The 17,198-nt window shown below is 54.4% G+C and overlaps 1 protein-coding gene across 6 annotated transcripts in view; it reads right to left on the bottom strand.

Annotated features, from left to right (window-relative positions):
- Nucleotides 1-15,513, bottom strand: part of BEAN1 (brain expressed associated with NEDD4 1) — a 45,362-nt gene extending 29,849 nt beyond the window's left edge. The window contains exons 1-3 of one of the 6 annotated variants that reach the window (XM_058527953.1): nucleotides 15,366-15,410; nucleotides 9,239-9,454; nucleotides 5,797-5,903 (exon numbers count right to left, since the gene is read on the bottom strand). Coding sequence is in view for 4 of the 6 variants with exons in the window: in XM_058527951.1 (XP_058383934.1) it covers nucleotides 5,797-5,903; nucleotides 8,380-8,482 (210 nt within the window). In the remaining 2 variants the exon portion in view is untranslated. The other 5 variants (XM_058527955.1, XM_058527954.1, XM_058527951.1 and 2 more) reach the window with 5 other exon arrangements.
- Nucleotides 15,514-17,198: the final 1,685 nt, after the last annotated feature.

Raw genomic sequence — 17,198 nt, 5'->3', positions numbered from 1 at the left:
GGGCAGGTTTTGTGGGGAAGTGAGTCAAGATTTAAGGTTTGACATGTTACATCTGAGATGCTCTGTAGACATCCGAGTGGAGATACGGGGCGGACAGCTGGATGTATGAGTCGGGAGCTGGAGATGTAAATTTGGGGACTGTCAGTGTATGGATGCTGCTCTGCGCCACGAGGCTGGATGAGATCACCCAGGGTGCTCCCTGCCAGCGGACAGTGAAGTGCAAAAACTCTGCCAGCTGGGAGTGCTCCGCAAAAGCTGAGGGGCACTGCTACTGTTATTATTACTACATTAAGTGCTCAAGCTGAGGCTGTGTCCTCTTGCCAGGGACTTGAATATAAAATGATTGTACATTTAACATTAAGATTAGCTGTCACATGCTGAGCACTCGCCACAGGCAGACTCCGTCCTAGACCAGAGAACTCTGAGGTGGGCAGCCAAGATGCTCATGGGGCCATGAAGTCCTGCCACAGAGTGGACTCTCCATTCAAGGGGTGAGGGTGAAGAGTGGACCTGACTGCACCCTTGTCCTTTCATTCAGCTGTAGTTTAACTACAAGTGAGCCCTGGAAAGACTCACCCGGGATGTACCCCTGGCCCTACCATTTTCTAGCTGTGTCACCTAGTTTCCTCACATCCTTGAGCCTCAGTTTCCTCGTGCGTGAAATGGGCACACTGACCCCTCCTTTGCAGAGCTGCTTCTGGGAAGAAAGGGGGCCACCTAAAGAAATGATCATAAGGCCTTGTAAGCCTTTTACCTGTGATGTCTCATTTGATCCTCACAGCAACCTTCTGAGGTGGATACTCTTATCAATTCCCATTTTACAGATGAGGAAACTGAGGCCCAGAGAGAAGTGACTAGCTGAAGTCACTCCTTCTATTCCCTTGCCCACTCCAAAGTCAGACCTCAGCCAGGAATGGGCAAAGGTTTCATTTCACAGGGTATTGCCTATCCTTGGGTAGTGCCTGCATGTGTTTAAAGAGAGTCTGAGGTTGTATCCAGGCTCAGTAGGAAAGAGTGCTGCAACTGATTCAGGATGTCTGCTTTGGGCACAGAAGTGGTAAATGGTGGGGTGTGTCCCTTCATTTGCCCTCCTTGCCCTCAAGTCCTTCCTTCTGTTGACAGCTAAGTCTCTGCAGAGGCAACGGTTACAGTGAGCAGAGTAGAAAACAGCAGTATGTGGTCCAAACCCCAAATTCATCTCCAAAGTCCCCAGCTCTCTCCATTTTCCCTGCTCTATCACCAAAGACTCGAGTAATATTAAGCTGTGTAGAGAGAGGGTGGTCAAGAGGACAAGGCTTTCAAGTTTCTTGAGCATCTTCTCTGTGCCTGGCACCAAGCTAGATTCTCCTTGTGGCACATCAAATCTGAGCATCAAACCAAAAGGCTAGTATGACTATTTCTATTTCACAGATGAGCAAATTGAGGTTTCCAGACATTAAGTAGCTTGCTCCAGACCACGCAGCTGGTAAATGTCAGTGCCAGGTTGTACTCGAACCCAAGCACCGTCTACCACATCACGCTGACTTTGAGGGAGACCCAGGCCCACCCAGAGGCTCTGCCAGGCTGTGATTCCTGCCAGCCTGCAGGCAGCCTGGGAGCTTAGCAGAGACAAGCCCCATCTGACTTCTCCACAGATCAATGGATGCTACTTTCCGCCCTCCTTCCTGCTTTGCTACAGGCTCAGTCTCCCCTAGGGACCCAAAGCCCCTCCTCTCCCAGATCTGTTCCCCAAGGCCAGAGGGAGGCAGGCCACCCCCATGTCACAGGGAGCTCCATGGAGCTGCCATCTGCAGGGGGTGAAGAAGAGGTTGTGAAGCATCTGTCCTTGGAGCCTGGGTCACGGGGAATCCTGGGCCACTCTGCCCAGCTGGGGCCAGATGGAGAAGGCTCCCACGCCTCCAGCCTTCCTGATGAGCCAGGCTGGTCCTCCTTCTTCTCACTCAGTGCTTAAGGCTGGAAAATGGTTCACAGGCCTGGCACTTGCAGGTAGAAGACCCGACTTCCCTCTCGCAGCCATGTGGCCAAAACCCCCCTGGGTCAGGGGTTCCCCTGCCTTCCTCCTCCCTGTTCTTGCCCCCTCCCTCTGTCTTGGTCTTCTCACTGCTGAACTGGGGGGCGGGGGCCATGAGGTCTGCTGGGGCTGTCTCTATGAGGGGCTGATGAGCTCAAACACCTGCAAGGTGAGATGGGGTTGGGGGATGCTGGGGTGTAGACAGTGCCTGGGAGGGGCCGGCCCAGCCTGGCCTGATTCACGCCTGCCCGACCCTTGAGAGGCCAGAGGACGGTCCCACATCGCCCAGTGTCTGAAGCTGTGCAAGCTGGGCAGCCCCGTGCCCGCCGCCCTGCTCCCCACTGCCTGGTCGACCTCAGCTCTTTCCTCCAGCTCCGGAGACCTAACTCCTGGGGTGGGGTCTTGCTTGGGAAACTTTGGGGCTTGTTTTTCCTTCCGGGGACTTTTCTTTTTGCCCTTCTCAATTGGGAGGGAGTAGAGGTAGAGAAACCCAAATAGGAACAAGCCTTGGCTCCTACCCTGTCTTCCAGGTTTTAATGGGCTTGGGTACCTTCACACGTACCGACGGAGCAGGATGATTTTGTGAGCTAGGAGCTAAAGCAATTCCCTGTCAGGTGTCTTAATTCACAGAGCAGGAAAGAAGGTGTTCAGAAAGAGGGCGTGTGTCCTCGGCAGGGCCCTCCTGGCACTTCTGGTTCCCTTCCTCAGTGTTCCCATGTCACGTGTTTTCTGGACAGCTGGAGCTCTTGTGCTTCTGCGGCCCCTCCAGAACCTGCCTGAGGGCCTCTGGTCTGCGAGCCCAGGAGGCTGCCCACAGGCATCTGCCTCCTCTTGATTCTCCCTCTTGTCCGGTTATTCAATGAACACTTACGGAGGCAGCAATTTCCAGGCTGGGTCTGACGAGGGGGCCTGGATGGGGCGAAGTCAGGATGGAGATCTGTTGACCTAACTGGGAAACCCCAGCGTCCCCTTGGGTGGTTGGCAGTAATGGGTGTGTCAGAGGGGAGCTCAGGTCACTCCCAGATTTCTGGCCTGAGGGACTGAGTCCATGGTTATGCTCTAAACCAACACAGCAAAATCAAGCAAAGCCGGCTTGGAGGGGAAGACAAACAGTTCAGTTTGGGACAAGCTGGATCAGAGGTGCTGGGGTGAGGACTGCCCAGGAGACAGGCAGCACAAGGCAGAGGAGGAAATCGGAAGCTCAGGCAGAAACGGGTGGGAGAGTCTTAAGCTGCCAGCCTAGAGGCTGCAGCTGAAAGCAGACTGAGGATGAGGGGGTCTGGAGTGCTCAGGGCAGTGGGAAGGGCAAGGGTGGAGTTGGAGTCCTGGGGGGCCCAGCATCCCAGGGCAGGTACGGGAAGAATCCGCCCTCCCTCACCACCAAAGGAGACCATGAATGGGCGGTCAGAGCAGACGGCCAGAGGGGCTGCAGGAGAGCGTGGAGGGCTCAGAGTCAGGGAACCCAAGGAGGAGTCATCAGCTAAGTGAAGTGACCGCAGGGTCAGATGCAGCTGAGAACTGGAAACTCTGGGATGGATTTAGCGACACAGAAGTGGATGAGGTGTTGGGGTGGGGGTGCAGAAGCCAGACTGAAGTAGACTGGGGGTGAACAGGGGGACAGTGAGCACTTCTCAGACAAGTTTGGAGAAAAGGGAAAGAGCTGGATTGGATGACAAGAGGAGAAAATCCAGCAGAGAAGGAGCGAGATGGAGGAGGAAGGGTGAGCCCGGACATCCCACAGCACCGGGCCTACCACCGCCTGGGACCCCTTCTCCAGATGAGATCTGAGAAGACCCCATGTGAAGCAACGTGTGGGGTGGGGGGACTGGGGTTCTGCCCACCTGTGCTCCTCTCTTCCCCCAAGGAGCCTCACAGCAGCCCTGAGCTCCTGGAACCCCCTGGGCTGACCACCCTTCACGTCAGAGGTGACTGGCTGGCCAAAGCCACGGAGAGAACCTGGCGGCAGAGTCAGGAGCTTCAGCTCCCTCCATCCACCGCCTCCAGCTCCTCATCTAGAGCGTTGGACTATACGTGTATTCATTCAACAAACATTTATTGAGTGCCTACTGCATGCCAGGCACCAGGCCTGTACGGGGAGGGGGGACTTCAGAGGTGTAAAGGAACCGCTTCTGAACAGCCCAGAATATCCATGACCACACCCTGGAGTCCTCAGAAGGTGGATATATATATAGCAGAGGGCTGTCCTGGGGCGATGGTCTCTATTACTGCAGACACACAGGGCTCTGAAGGGCCTGGCTTGCCCCCAGAAGGTTCTGGAAAGCCCTCCACACTCAGCAGCCCCAGGCTTCTCCACTCCCAACTGCTCATAGGGGTGAAGACACCACCCCGCAAGCCCTCTGTGGGGCAATGTCCCTGGGCTCCGATGTGCTCCAATGGCAGCCTTCTCACCCGGCCTGGGACTGGGCTTTGATTTCTTGATTAGCCACAACAGCAGCCACAGGACAACAGTAACAATAACTTATTGAGCTTCTACTGTCCATCAGAAATGCTCTTATTAGCTCTTGACCTGTGCCCTCCTTGGGTACCCATGGTAGCCAAGGCTGGGCTCCCCCACCCCCCTAAACTCTGCACAGTGAACCTCACTGCCACCTTATTCCCCTGGGCATGCCTGGTGATGATCCCACCCAGATGGGATACGCCAGCTCCCCCTACCCCCCCACTGCAGCAGCCCCTTGATGTTCAAAGATTTAACAATTGGGGTTTCTCAAAGATCTAACAATTGGGGTTTCAACTATTTGGAAGAGAGGCCCCCAACACCAAGATGTGTGAAATGCAACCAATGGTACAAATCTGAAAAGATATTGGTGAGTGGGGCTGAGGCATTACCAGAGTGAGAGTGGGAGAGGGGAGATGACAAGTAGAAAAGGGGGCTAAGGTGGGGTCCTGATTTCACACAGACTCACAGTTCCGACTCATCAAGGAGAAGGGATGGGAGGTTAGGCATGTCCTTCCAAATTGTAGCAAGTGATGGTGGTTTGGGGGGGCTCAGGGAACAGCACGGGAGGAAGCAGGGGGCTGCCACGGGGAGAGGTGAAGGGGACCCTGGGGTTAGGGTCCCCAGCATGAGTCGGTGAAGGCAGGGCTGCTGGAGACTAGAGGAATCAGCCAAAGGGGGCTGCAGCCTTGAGCCCCAGGGGGACACCTGACTCAGTCCATTGCCTGGACTCGTGGGCATCAAGGAGCCATGACAAGAATGTTATGGGTGAAATCCTCTAATTGCTTCATTAGAGGAAACGAATTAGTAAACTAGGGGCTTCATGGTGGGGATGCTCCAGGAAGGGTTTCCTCAGGACACAGAACTCCAAGGAATGTGTTCTGTGGAGCACCAATCCCGTGAGACGTTCCTTGTGGTCAGTTAAATGTGGGAACACCACTGGGCTTTCTCTTTCCTACGGGAGCCTCACAACACACATCACCACATTAAAGGCTTTGAAAAGTCCTGAAGTAGCAAAATCTACTTAACTTGTCTCACTCGGCATTTCCCACACTCATTTGGCCATGGAATTTTGTTTTTAAAGTAACCCCATTAATATCCCTAGGAGGAAGCCTGATCCACACTTTGGGAAGTGCTGCTACAGCAGGATTAGCAAAACATCTCTTGGGTCTTCTGTGTTGCCCTCCCTCCACCCGTCGCATCACATCAGCTCCTGATCAGACCCTTGGCGCTCTTCGGCCAAACATCCTAGAGACATTCTCTGCAACCCCCACTCCATGCTCTGCCCTCTCCCGGCCCCCAGCCACAGGAGGATGCGGGGGAGACTTACAGGGGCAGGGGCGTTTGAAGGACATGTAATCCTTGGAGCAGAACAGCGGAGCCAGCCTGCCCACGTGCACAGCTCTGACTTCTCACAGGGAAGGACCCTCCGCTCACCTGCAGAGACACAAACAGGCAGGTGATGGAGGCGCCCACACGGCACCCACCGACCCTGCAGGCTGGGCACTCGTGTACCCTGGGCTGTCAACCTCTGGGGAGAGGATGGTGACTTTGAGAGCATGTGCCTAGTCCAGGCGGGGGCCTAGGGGAGCGCTGGGCTACAGAACATGGAGGTGCTGGGGCAGGGGCGGGGCAAATTTGTGCTGGGGTCCCCATGGTGGGTGGAAGGGGGAATATCTCTCCTGGGGGGGCTCTTGAGTGGGAATGAGACATGCCACAGAGTTCTCCTGTCTCGTGAACCCGTGAGATCCCACTGCCTTGGACAACTGCCATGGACCATGACATCCCGAGAATCTTATAACTGTCAGGACTAGAAGGACCCTTAAAGGTCAGCCCAATGTCTTCATTTCACAGAAGGGGAAACTGAGACCTGGAGAGGGTGAGGGGCTAGTTCAAGGTCCCACAGCTGGCTTTTAGAAGGGTGTTCACAGATGCCTAGCTCAAACCATATTATTATTACTATTGTCCCAACAACTTTAAGAGGAGGATGCTCTTTTCATTCTCATCTTATAAAGAAGGAAGTTGAGGCTCAGAGAGGTTATGTAGCTTGTCCAAGGTCACACAGCTTCTATTTACAGGCTGGGACTATAACAACCCAGGTCTGTTAGACTCCAAAGCCCACACTGTCAGCCAGCACACTCCCTTAGACGGCCCCTAATATATTAAATTACAGTACAGAATAAAGGTCCAGTTCAGAAATAAACGCCTAGAGAATGAAAATGTTTCCTCCCCAACTCTCCCTACACCCCCTATATGAACTTGGTGTGACGCCTGGATGTCTGTGCAGCAAGGGAGTGCCAGGTCACTCTAGCACCTATTTGCAATGGAGGAAACATTTTCAAAAAGTAACCCACCCTCCCATGCTGCTAAAGATCTGATCTGCCTCAGTCTCCCCTAAGCCCCAGCATGACTGAGGCTGTGGGAACAGCAGAGAGAGATGGTTCTTATCTCCTAGGCAGTGTGGTCACTTGACTTGCAGAAACCAAACTGCATCCTTGGGGGTTGCTGAGCAAGGACCATGGATGGGGAACCCAGAGGGGTCTTACAGGGGAAAGCTGGCAGCCACGAGCCCATGGGAAACGAGCCTGTCCCCTCCAGTGTCAGGAGGCAGTGGGCTTCCCTGATCCTGGGGATGACATCGTGGACAGAACTTTCCTGTAAGAGGCAGGCCAGAGGCTCCCACCCTTGTCCCCCCCAGGGGTCCCTTTTATTTTATATTTTTTCCTCCAAATGGGTCCCATGTTTTGATGGGGCCCATTCACCAAAGTGCACCAATATCTGGCTTTTCTATTCAATAAACGAATCAAAGACCTATCTCTGGAGAGCGTGGGCTCAGAAGTCCAACCCCTGGGTACTGATATCAGCTCTGCCACTTCCTGGCAGTGTGACTTTGGGCAAAGCACTTCACCTCTCTGAGCTGCGGCATCCTCACCGGGGAAGCAGGGGGAGAACACTTCACCTGTTGCGAGGACAAGGGCTTTATACAGAAAACTACTGGCCGAGAGGGTGGGAGGGAGGGAGCCATCGCTGCCGCTGACCTGGGACTCCTTCTCTCCAGGTGGCTCCTTCCAGCTTAGCCTTCCCTGGTGTGAATCCCCAGGCTGGCCTAATGCCACTCTAAGTCCCCAGAGAAACCAACTCGAGAGTTCTGGTGAGGGAAGTGAGGGTAGGAGGTGATCTCCCAGACCTGGTAGAGAAGTCTCCATGGTGTGGTAGGCTGCTTGGAGAACTGTGATTTCACACCAGAAAATTCACAAAGAAATCTCAGGCCCTGGGATCTACACTTCTAAAAATATAAGTATATACATGTGTCTGTGTTCATGTCTGTGGGTGTGCCCGTGTGCAACGTGGCCGCGTGTGCATCTGGAGGGGGACATAAGTGGGCTGACAGGTCATCTCTAGTGCTGCTTCCAGAGAGGTCTTTCTTAAAGGCAAAATGGATGATGTCACTCCCTTAGTGAAAACCCTTCTGTAGCTCCCCAGTGCCCTCAGGAAAATGTCCTGGCTTCCACCCCAACCTCCACAGCCTTGGGGGCCTGTCTACCTCTTTAGTTACTGCCAAGGACACCCCACAGAGATCCGACACCCCTGGTGCTCTGGCTGGTCTGCTTCCTGGACTTACTGAACACTTGGGGGCTGTTCTCTCTCTGTGGCATGCTCTTTTTTCCCTCTCCTGGCAAACTCCTATTTATCTGTCAACACACAGCTCAAGAAATCTCTTCAGTGAAGTCTGCTTCGACTGCTGGAGACAGAACAGTCACTCTGGCTGTGCTTCCACAGCACCGGGACATCCTTCCAGGACAACTCTGGTTCTAACTTGTTCTAGATTATTAGCTCCTTGAGGGTACGGACAACCAGTGTGGCTTCTGGCAACCTGCTAAGGGCTGGGCACTGAGGGGACACTCACATGTACATTTAAAGTCTAGAACAAATCCACCTTGGCCTGATGCTAATGCACGACTTCCGTGTTGAGGCTGCCTTTTAACGATGCTCACCTTCCTGAGAAGGACACCCATGTAAGGAGCTGAGATGCTCCCCGATATCGTTGGTGACAACGATGCTGATGGTAGCTAAGAGTACTGTTGCCCACATTGTGTAACTCCATCAGTATTTCACACAAACCATCCTCCAGCTGCATTCTCCCAACATCCCTGGCTTGCATTGGTTTATTCAAATATTTACCAACCACCTACCCTCGGAATTTACCACCACAAAACCCTTGGAAAACATGAGGAGGGGCTTTTTGGATCTTAAAACAGGCTTCTCAACCTCACTGTCTGATTCCTCCTCCCCTCCCCCACTTGAGGCTTTAGCATGGGGACGGACAGGAAAACCACTTCCTGGTGGCATCAGACCCTCTGCTTGGGTGGAGCTTCTGTTGGGGTCATCCAGACAAGATGGATGTCGGGTGTCTATGCGAGCAAGTGCCCACCCTGGTCCGCCCACATGTGCCCAGAGCTGCTGTAAGGATACAGTGATGGGGCAGTGGGTGGACAGGTCTGGAACAGACGGGCTGAGACTGCGGTTTGCTGGGAGAGGAGTTCCGGAGCAGGGACGTAGGGGTGGGGGGTGGGGAGAGGTCACGCCTCCCCCTGCCTGCCCATCTTGGAGCCCAGCATCCTAGGCGAGGCGCGGTCCTGCCTGTGACTCATCTCCGACTGGACTGTCTGGCTAGGACCTGGAGGGCGGGCGGCGGTACCCCCACGTGGCCGAACGGTGTGCGACAAGTCCACGTCACTCCCACTCCGTTTCACGTCCCACTCCCGGAATACCTCCACTCTGGGGCCCACTGCGTCACTCAGACCCGGGCAGCTGAGTGTGTGGTTAAGGGGTGCAGCTCCGCGCTCGGGGGTCCTTGCGGCGAGAGCCGGGCTCTGCGGAGGCGACAGGCAAGGGGCGGCTCGGCGCATGCGCGGCAGACGGACCGGGCGCTCTCAGCCTTCCAGTCATAGACCGCAGACAGCGAGGGGCTGCAGAGGTGGGCTGGCCTGTGGGAGAGGCCACGTGATGTCCTGGCGCCTATGGCGCACCTGCTAACCGCGGCCACGTACTGTGGGCTCATGGCATCTCAAAACAAATCCCCATTTTGCAGATGACAATGTTGAGACAGAGAAATTTAGGAGGCCCGGTGAGGTAGTGAGCTCCCTGCATCCAAACTGCCCTTTGGAGGATTTTAAGCAGGGGAGCGACATGGTCAGCTTTTATCCTTTTAGGAAGGTCTTCCTGTTCTCAGAGTACAGGGCAGACCAGGTGTGGGCAGCAGGAGGCAGGGGAGCATGGGAGGCTGAGGCAGGAGATGAGGGGGCTAAATGAAGGCGATAGCGATGGAGAACAGGGTGAGAGGCTGCGTTCATTGATGCAACAAGCATTTATTGGATGTCCCTTGTGTACCAGATTTTGGGTGTTGGGGATAGAGGGGTGGAGCCAACATTGCCTGTCCTCAGGGAGCTTTCTTGCTAGAGGAGTAGACACAAACGTAATGGTCGAGTGTATTAGGTAACAGCAAGGGAAGGAACAGAGGCCAAGTGTAGGTGGAGACTGAACATTTAGATACAGCAGCTGCAGAGGCCTCGGTCAGAAGGCGACCTATAAGCAAAGACTGGAGGAAGGGAGCTCTCTGGGTGAGAGCTGGGAGAAGGACTCTAGGTAGAGGGAGCAGAGAGTGTAAAGGCCCTGGGGCAGGAACATGCTGAGTGGGTTTGAGGAACAGAGTGGGCTATGTAGGGGATATTTAAGAAGCAGGACAGATGGATCAGATGTAGAAGGCGAGGAAGAGGGAGGTGTTGAGGATGATTCGCTGTGTCTGCTTGGGTGCCTGGGGGATGATGGAGAAATGGGGGCCCTTCCTGAGATGGGGGAGTTGGTCACTCCAGGTGTAGACAGCCCAGACAACCACTGGTTCCCTGTGGTTACCTCAGTGAATGCTCAGGGACTATTTACTGAATGAACGAATGATGCCTTCTCAAAGGGAACCATGAACCTGTGTGTGTGCGCGTGTGATTGCTCAGAGCCAGAAGAAAGTCAGAAATTCCAGGGACTTTGGTTAGACACATTAATCTCGAAAGGGTTGCATTTGCCTTGCCAGGCAGAGAACTCCCGGGGCTGCAGGTGGGGGATCCCCAGGGAAAAGAAAACCTTTCTCCTCTGAAGGAAGGTCTTTATGCGAGACTGGGACCCAGGTGATGACTTCTCCAATGGAGAAGAACATTCCTTGTGCGGATAAATGTCATTGAATGTTTGTCATATGATTGTATGAAGGAATGAATGGATTCAGGAGTGGGGGAGAAAGAGAGAACAGTGGCAGAGAGATGGGAAGGGGACATTGAGGTTTGCAAACAGGTAACTTGGTCCTGATATTAGAAAAGGGATCCAGGTGTGTGGCAGCCTCTACGGCAAAGAGGCCTTCTGTCTCCATGCAACATCTGGCCACCTGTGTACTCCACTAGGTTGCTCAGGACGTGCCTGAAGGTTACTGGGTCTCCATGTTGCCTTCATGTACCTGGAGAAGCCCTCTATAGGATCAGCTGCCACCTCCTTCCCCACTGCCACCATGGCCCAACCTCTAAGGCTTGATTTACTGTCTAACTGCATAAACCAGTCCATCCACAAATCAGCAAATAGGTCCTGACCAAGTGTGTAGAGAAGCCTGATTTAGGGCTCAGAAAACCCCAAAGAGGACACAGACAAGCATTATTTATAGCAGTGAAACCTGGGAGGCAACCCCAATGTCCAAGAAGAGAGGACAGGCTGGGCAAATTATGGCACACTCTTACAATAGAATATTATATAGCCATGAAATCATGTTTTTAAAGAAATTTTAATAACATAGGTGAAGACTTTAAGTATAATGTTAAGAGGGAAAAAAAAAACCAAGTTATAAAAAAAGCAGGTTATAGAACTCTGCATATGACAAGATCCTTATTTTGTGAAAGAAACCCTCCCCTATATTCCTACATAGAAAAAGATTACAGAGGAAATAGACTAAAATATTCAGTCATTGTATTCTCTGGCCAGGGGTGGGATAAAGGAGGATTTTTATGTTCTTTATATTTTTTATGATTTTCCAAATTTTCTACAATGAACATGTGTTACTTTTATAATCTGAAAAATCATTAAAATAAAGATTTGAAAAAATCTTTTGTGCTAACAAAATAGAGAGTAAGGGAACAAGTTAGTGAGAGTTAACTTACTGAAAACTTTTAAAGCTAAGTTAATTGCTTTTGAACATGTCATTTGTTATTGCAAAGATTTTTTAAAAATTAACTTGTCTTTGAACTTACCAATAAGGAGCTTTATTAAAATGTTAGGGAAATAATCTCCATTGCTTTTAACCTTCATCACATTTTCCCTGGTGCTTGAGCAAATTCTATTTGCCAAATTTTGGGGGGAATGGTTTCTGCCATGAACCTTAGTGTTTTATTTTCAGGCAAGCTATACACTTGGCAAAAATAATAATAATAGACCTTATGTTTGTAAAACACTTTATAATTTGCAAAGCATGCTAAGTGCTCAGTACTACTCTAGGCTCTGGGGATATCATGAGTGAGCAAAATGGTTAAAAGCTCCTGCTTTTGGGGAGTTTATGTTATATTGATGAGGGCAGACAAAAAACAAATGAATAAGATATGTAGATGTTGGCGGTGATGAGAAATATGGAGAAAAATGTGGAGAAGAGGGATAAGGAATAAATGGGGGGGGCTGCTCTTTTAAACCAGTTCGATTACTTTTGAATATAAAAAAAAATGAAGGTGTCTCCTAAAATTCTATAGCCCATGGACAATTAACATATAGACAAGAAATGACTGAAGCTATCCATGGAGGAATCATTCCTGTAACTAATTACATATCATCAAAGACACAATGTGCTAATTATCAATTTTACAAACTCCTAAAATTATGATGAGTCATAGTGATGTTTTAAGTATTCTATACCTAGTAAAGGTAGACAGCCCTGAACCTTTCTAAGCCTCAGTGTTCTCATCTATAAAATGGGGACAATTATAGTACCTAAATCAGAGGGCTATTGTCAGAATTCAAAGAGAAAATGCTTAGGCTTGGGAAACAGCGTGTGTTCAATGCATGTTCATAATGCAGACACTGGGAGTGGTCCATTTGACATTGCTGTATGTTTCCTATATATTATTTCTTCAGTCCTCACAACTGTACTGGGAGGTGTGTAATGTTCCCATTTTCAAGAGGTAATTGAGACTCTGAAAGGTAAATCTCCTGCCCAGAATCACTGCTATAACCCAGGTAGTCCAGCTCCAAGAAGCCACACTCTCAGCCTACAATTCTGTGTCAAGGGGCTCCAGGAGCCCTCCTGGCCTCCGTTTCTCCTTTTTGGAAGCTGAGAGCAGGTTTACACCTTCCCGCCCCTTACCCTGTACTCTGAGCACTTCCAGGGCAAAGGCTTCAGGTAACAGGCCTCTGAGTGTGTCTAACCGATTATTCCCAAAGATGACAGTAATGCCCATATCCCCATCACATTCCATATCAGCTGTGTTCCACATACTACGTGAACCAGGAGACAGACCTCCTAATTAGTTTCTGATTAACTCCTTTGGGAAGAAGAGGAGTGAAGATTATGGACGATGCAGGGATGTGACACCCTAGTGGGTGAATGGGGGTGGGGGGTAGGCTGCAGAGGAAGAAGAGGAGAGGAAGTTTCTGTGTAGAAGGAGCCCCGAGGAGGTAGCCCATTCCACCTGTCTCACCAGGTCCCCACTGGGCAACATGTGGACAGACTCATCCCTCCTTTGCCCCCTGTTCTGGGCAACTGGGCCACAGGTGGCCAGGGCTAACATAGGTGTCCACAAGCTGGACCTCTGTGTTCTTCCCAACAACACTCCTGACCACCTACACCTCCATGCCATCCTAAGGATCCCAGCATCCTCCCTAGGCCCTGGGCCTCGCCTGCTCTGCTTTGGGTCTGAGGCCCCAGCTGCACAGACTGGGCCCATCTCTTCTTGGGAGCTTCTGACTCTGAAGTTCTAACATCTCAGTCAGCCACTGGCTGCCTTTCCTCCCTGAGGTTCATCATTTCTGGTGTCTTTTGGCTCAGTCGCCTAGACGAACACACCACAGTCAGCATGGAATCAGGGCTGGGATCCCTCGGACCTCCTGGCTGTCTCCTTGCTCTTGGTGGCTGCTCCCCTGCTGCTTTCTGCTGCCTTGTGGACGGTCACCACTGGAATGTCCAAGTGACCTGACTGTCTGATCACTCCTCAGAGAAGGCAATTCTCCCCGCGCCCCCAACTCCCGGAGTGGAGGGAGGTGTGCAGAGTGTGGGAGCAATACTTGAGGAGCCCTCCGCCAGGGCAGCAGACATCAGCCAAGGGCGAAAGGAAAAGAGCCAGTCAGATACAGTCTTTTCCAACCTGGATGGAGATGGCAGGTAGGAAGAGGAGAGTTGGGTGGGGAAGGGCAGCAGAGAGCCTGGGGAGGAGGGAATGTCTGAGAAAGGGCAGGCCCTAAATTGCAATTAAATGTCAGCAAGGCCTTGGGGGATTCAAAAGCCTCCGTGGAGGGGGCTTGGGAGGGGAGGTCATGTCCCCACCACCTCGGGGGAACTCACTCTGCCTCAGTATCTACTGGTGCTGGACACTTCACTAAATGACACCTGTAGCCAACCTGAATTGAGTACTGGCTCAAGCACGTTGCTAGGCCCCCCACAAGCATCATCTCATTTACTCTTCCCAGCTCACCTTCCCCGTGTATCAGATGGGGAAACTGAGGCTCAAGAGAAGTTAACTGTCTTGCCTAAGGTCACACAGCTAGGAAGTCAGCCAAGCGTACCTTCTGGTTCCTAAGCCCTTAAACATTCTGCTCACCACAGAATCCTGCCTACTTGTCAGCAGGGGACACTGAGGCACAGAGGTGAAGGCACTTGTGCCAGTCGAGCAGTGAGTCCAGAGGGGCATCCTTAAGGCAAGTGCCCGTGGGGCTCTGTGGATCAAGACCAAGGACCGAGGTCCTGGAGCCCCTTCCTCTCACACCTGTCACTTGTTCCTGCCCCTTCCCAGCCCGGGCCTGGCCACCCCCCTGGCAACCGCGTGGGATCAGGAGGGCAACCCTGGGTCCTCGAGGCCCAGCCTCCAGACCGCGGAGCCCGTTGGGGAGAGAGGAGTGGCTGCGCGAGTCACCGGGGGTGGGGTGGGCACTACCCAGCTTCCCAGGGCGCTTGGGGAGAGGCGGCTCTGCCGCTTGGCGCTGCGCAGCCAGCCAGGGCAGCCGCCTCGGACTCAGCCTCGGGTCCCACTTACCGCGCAAGGGAAAGTCTGCCCCAAAGCGGGAGAATGTGTGGCGGGGACGCGCCCTCTCCCTGCTGAGATAGGCCAGCGCGGCACGCACTGAAGCAGGGGCATGGCCCTGGTGACCCGCTCGTCGGAGGGTCAAACTTCCCGGCTCAAGGGTTGGGGGTGGGTTCTAGCTTCAAACTCCACAAAGCCCGGAGCCCCTTCATTCTTGCATCCCTGGCCGAAAGCGTGTCCTAGTTTCCCCTTCTTAGGGAGGTTGTTCAGGGGCCCCTGAAACCGAGGGCGCGGGGCCGGAGAGTCTGTCTCACGCTCTCCACACGGGGTGGATGCTCGTCTGGGACTCAAGTGAGGCAAGAATCCGGGAGATCCCCGCTTCCCCGCGGCCGGAGGGCGTGCTCAGGGGCAGCCTCAGCCTGCGCCGGTGGCCCGCCCGGGGACGCGGGGGCCGGGGGCAGGGGTCGGCGGGAGTGCGGGATCCCGTTCGGAGCGCGCTGCGGTCCCACTTCGGACCGCGCGTCCGCCCTGCCGGCGCGCTGAGTGCCCCCGGGTGTGTGCGTGCGCCGGGGCCGCCGCAGAGCGCGGGGGAGGGGTCGGGACCACCTACCCCCGCCCCTCCCCAGCGCCCCGGCCCCACGCCCCTTACTCGGCTTGGCTGCCTCGCTCCGCTCCGTGCGCCGCAGTGCCGGCTCCAGCTTCGGCTCCAGCTCGGGTTCCCGCTCTGGCTCCGGCTCCGGCTCCGGCTCCCGCTCCAGTTCCCGCTCGGATGCCGCTGCGCTCGGGCTCGGGCGTCGCGGGGGGCGCGCCGCTCCGCCTCGGCTGCTCGGCGCGCAGGGGCGGGGCGGGGAGGGCGAGGCGGGGCCGGGCCGCGCTGACCCGCTGCCCGCGATCCCGCCCCTGCCCTGCCGCAGCCCCGCCCGGCCGCCCGCCGGCCCCACGCCGTCGCCAATGCCACCGCCTCCCGCTCCGGCCCCCTGGGCGGCGGCGCGCCCCCCTGGCCCCAGCAGCGCTGCGCCGCGGCTCGGGGTCCTCAGCAGCGCTGGGCGGCCGCCCGGGTCATTCCTGAGATGGGGGACGCGGGGCAGGGGGAGGGCCGAGCCGCGCCCCTCCGCGCACAGCCAGCCCGACACCCACACAGCGGCAGGCGGGGCAGGCGCCCGGGGAGGCCGGCAGAAGCAGGGAGGCCAGCGCGCCAGCCAGACGTGTGAGGACAGACAGACAGACATGTGCAGAGAAGGGTGGACAAACGATCTGTCCAGGGAAGGACAGCCAGACAAGTTGGTCAGAGCCAAGGCTGGGCACTCGGACCGGGGAACCCTGTCACGGCCACTGGGAGGGGCAGACCAGCTTGGCAGGGCCTCCTGCTCCCAGGTGCCGGCAGGTGAGTTCTGGGGCGTGCGGGGATGTCGGCTAGGCCCGGCTGAAGCCTTCCTCTCCTGAGCCGCCAGCACGCCTCTTTCCTTCACCCCTCGCCCCACTCTGTGCCCTCTGTACCTCCCTCCCCCCCAAAACTCGGGCACAGAGCCCGGCCCTGGCAGATGCATGCCTGCCCCAGTAGGATGCCTGGCTCAGGGGAGGGCACCTGGGTTCCAGGACCTGCTCCATCCGCACCCTACTCTGGGGCGTCGGACAAGCCCAGCCCATCGCCCAGGCTTCCCTTTCTTCTTTACAATAGAGCTCCTGTTTATTGCACCCCTGTTACTGTGTGGTGCTGTACAGTTATTTGTGGATTATTTTATTTAATCTCCCCTACTTGCCTGGGAGCCTCATGAGGGAGACGCTTGGGGGCCTGCACGGAGCATGCGCTCTAAATTTCAGGAGTGAATTGATGAAATACTTTGTTGATAATTCTCTCCTAACCCCCATGTTATTGATGGCAGCTAGAAAGTGGTTCTCAAAAATAAAACATGATGGCAAAGAGCTGCCCATGTTGGTGATAAAACTTGGGGAAGTAGAGGAACCATGGGGATGGCATGCAAGAGGAGCCAGGCAGCCATTGGCCCTGCCTGGAGAGTGGGGGCAGAGCAGGCTCTGGTGGAGAAACAAACCTCACTGCCCCCCACCTCTGCCAGTCCCCATGTCTTGGGCTTCCCTGGGTGGAGGCAGAGGGACCTGCATGGTCTAGGGCCTTAGTGAGTGAGGACACTTCCCAGCCTCCCTTGGTATCTGTTCTTCTGGGCTCTGCCTCCTGCACTGCCTACCCCATCCACCCGGACTGTGGGAGGGAGTGGGACCGAGGCTGGAGGATTCCAACTCCATCTGTGGCTATCATGGGGGCATATGTGCTGAGCAGGGGTTGAGGCCAGAACAAAGGGAAACATCTCTCAGAGTCCTAAGAAAGGGGACCTGAGAGGCCCTTTGTCCAAGCCCATGCATTTATTTTATGGATGAACCAGTAAAGGACTAGAGAAAGGAGGAGACAGGCCAGGGCCAGAGAGCTAGGATTGGAGGCTCTAGGACTCGCAGGCCCTACTGCACA

The sequence above is a fragment of the Diceros bicornis genome, chromosome 32 (assembly GCF_020826845.1).
Source record: "Diceros bicornis minor isolate mBicDic1 chromosome 32, mDicBic1.mat.cur, whole genome shotgun sequence".
Lineage (NCBI taxonomy): Eukaryota > Metazoa > Chordata > Mammalia > Perissodactyla > Rhinocerotidae > Diceros > Diceros bicornis.
Note: the sequence above shows the minus strand (reverse complement) of the source record. Positions and strands in the feature narration are given on the sequence as shown.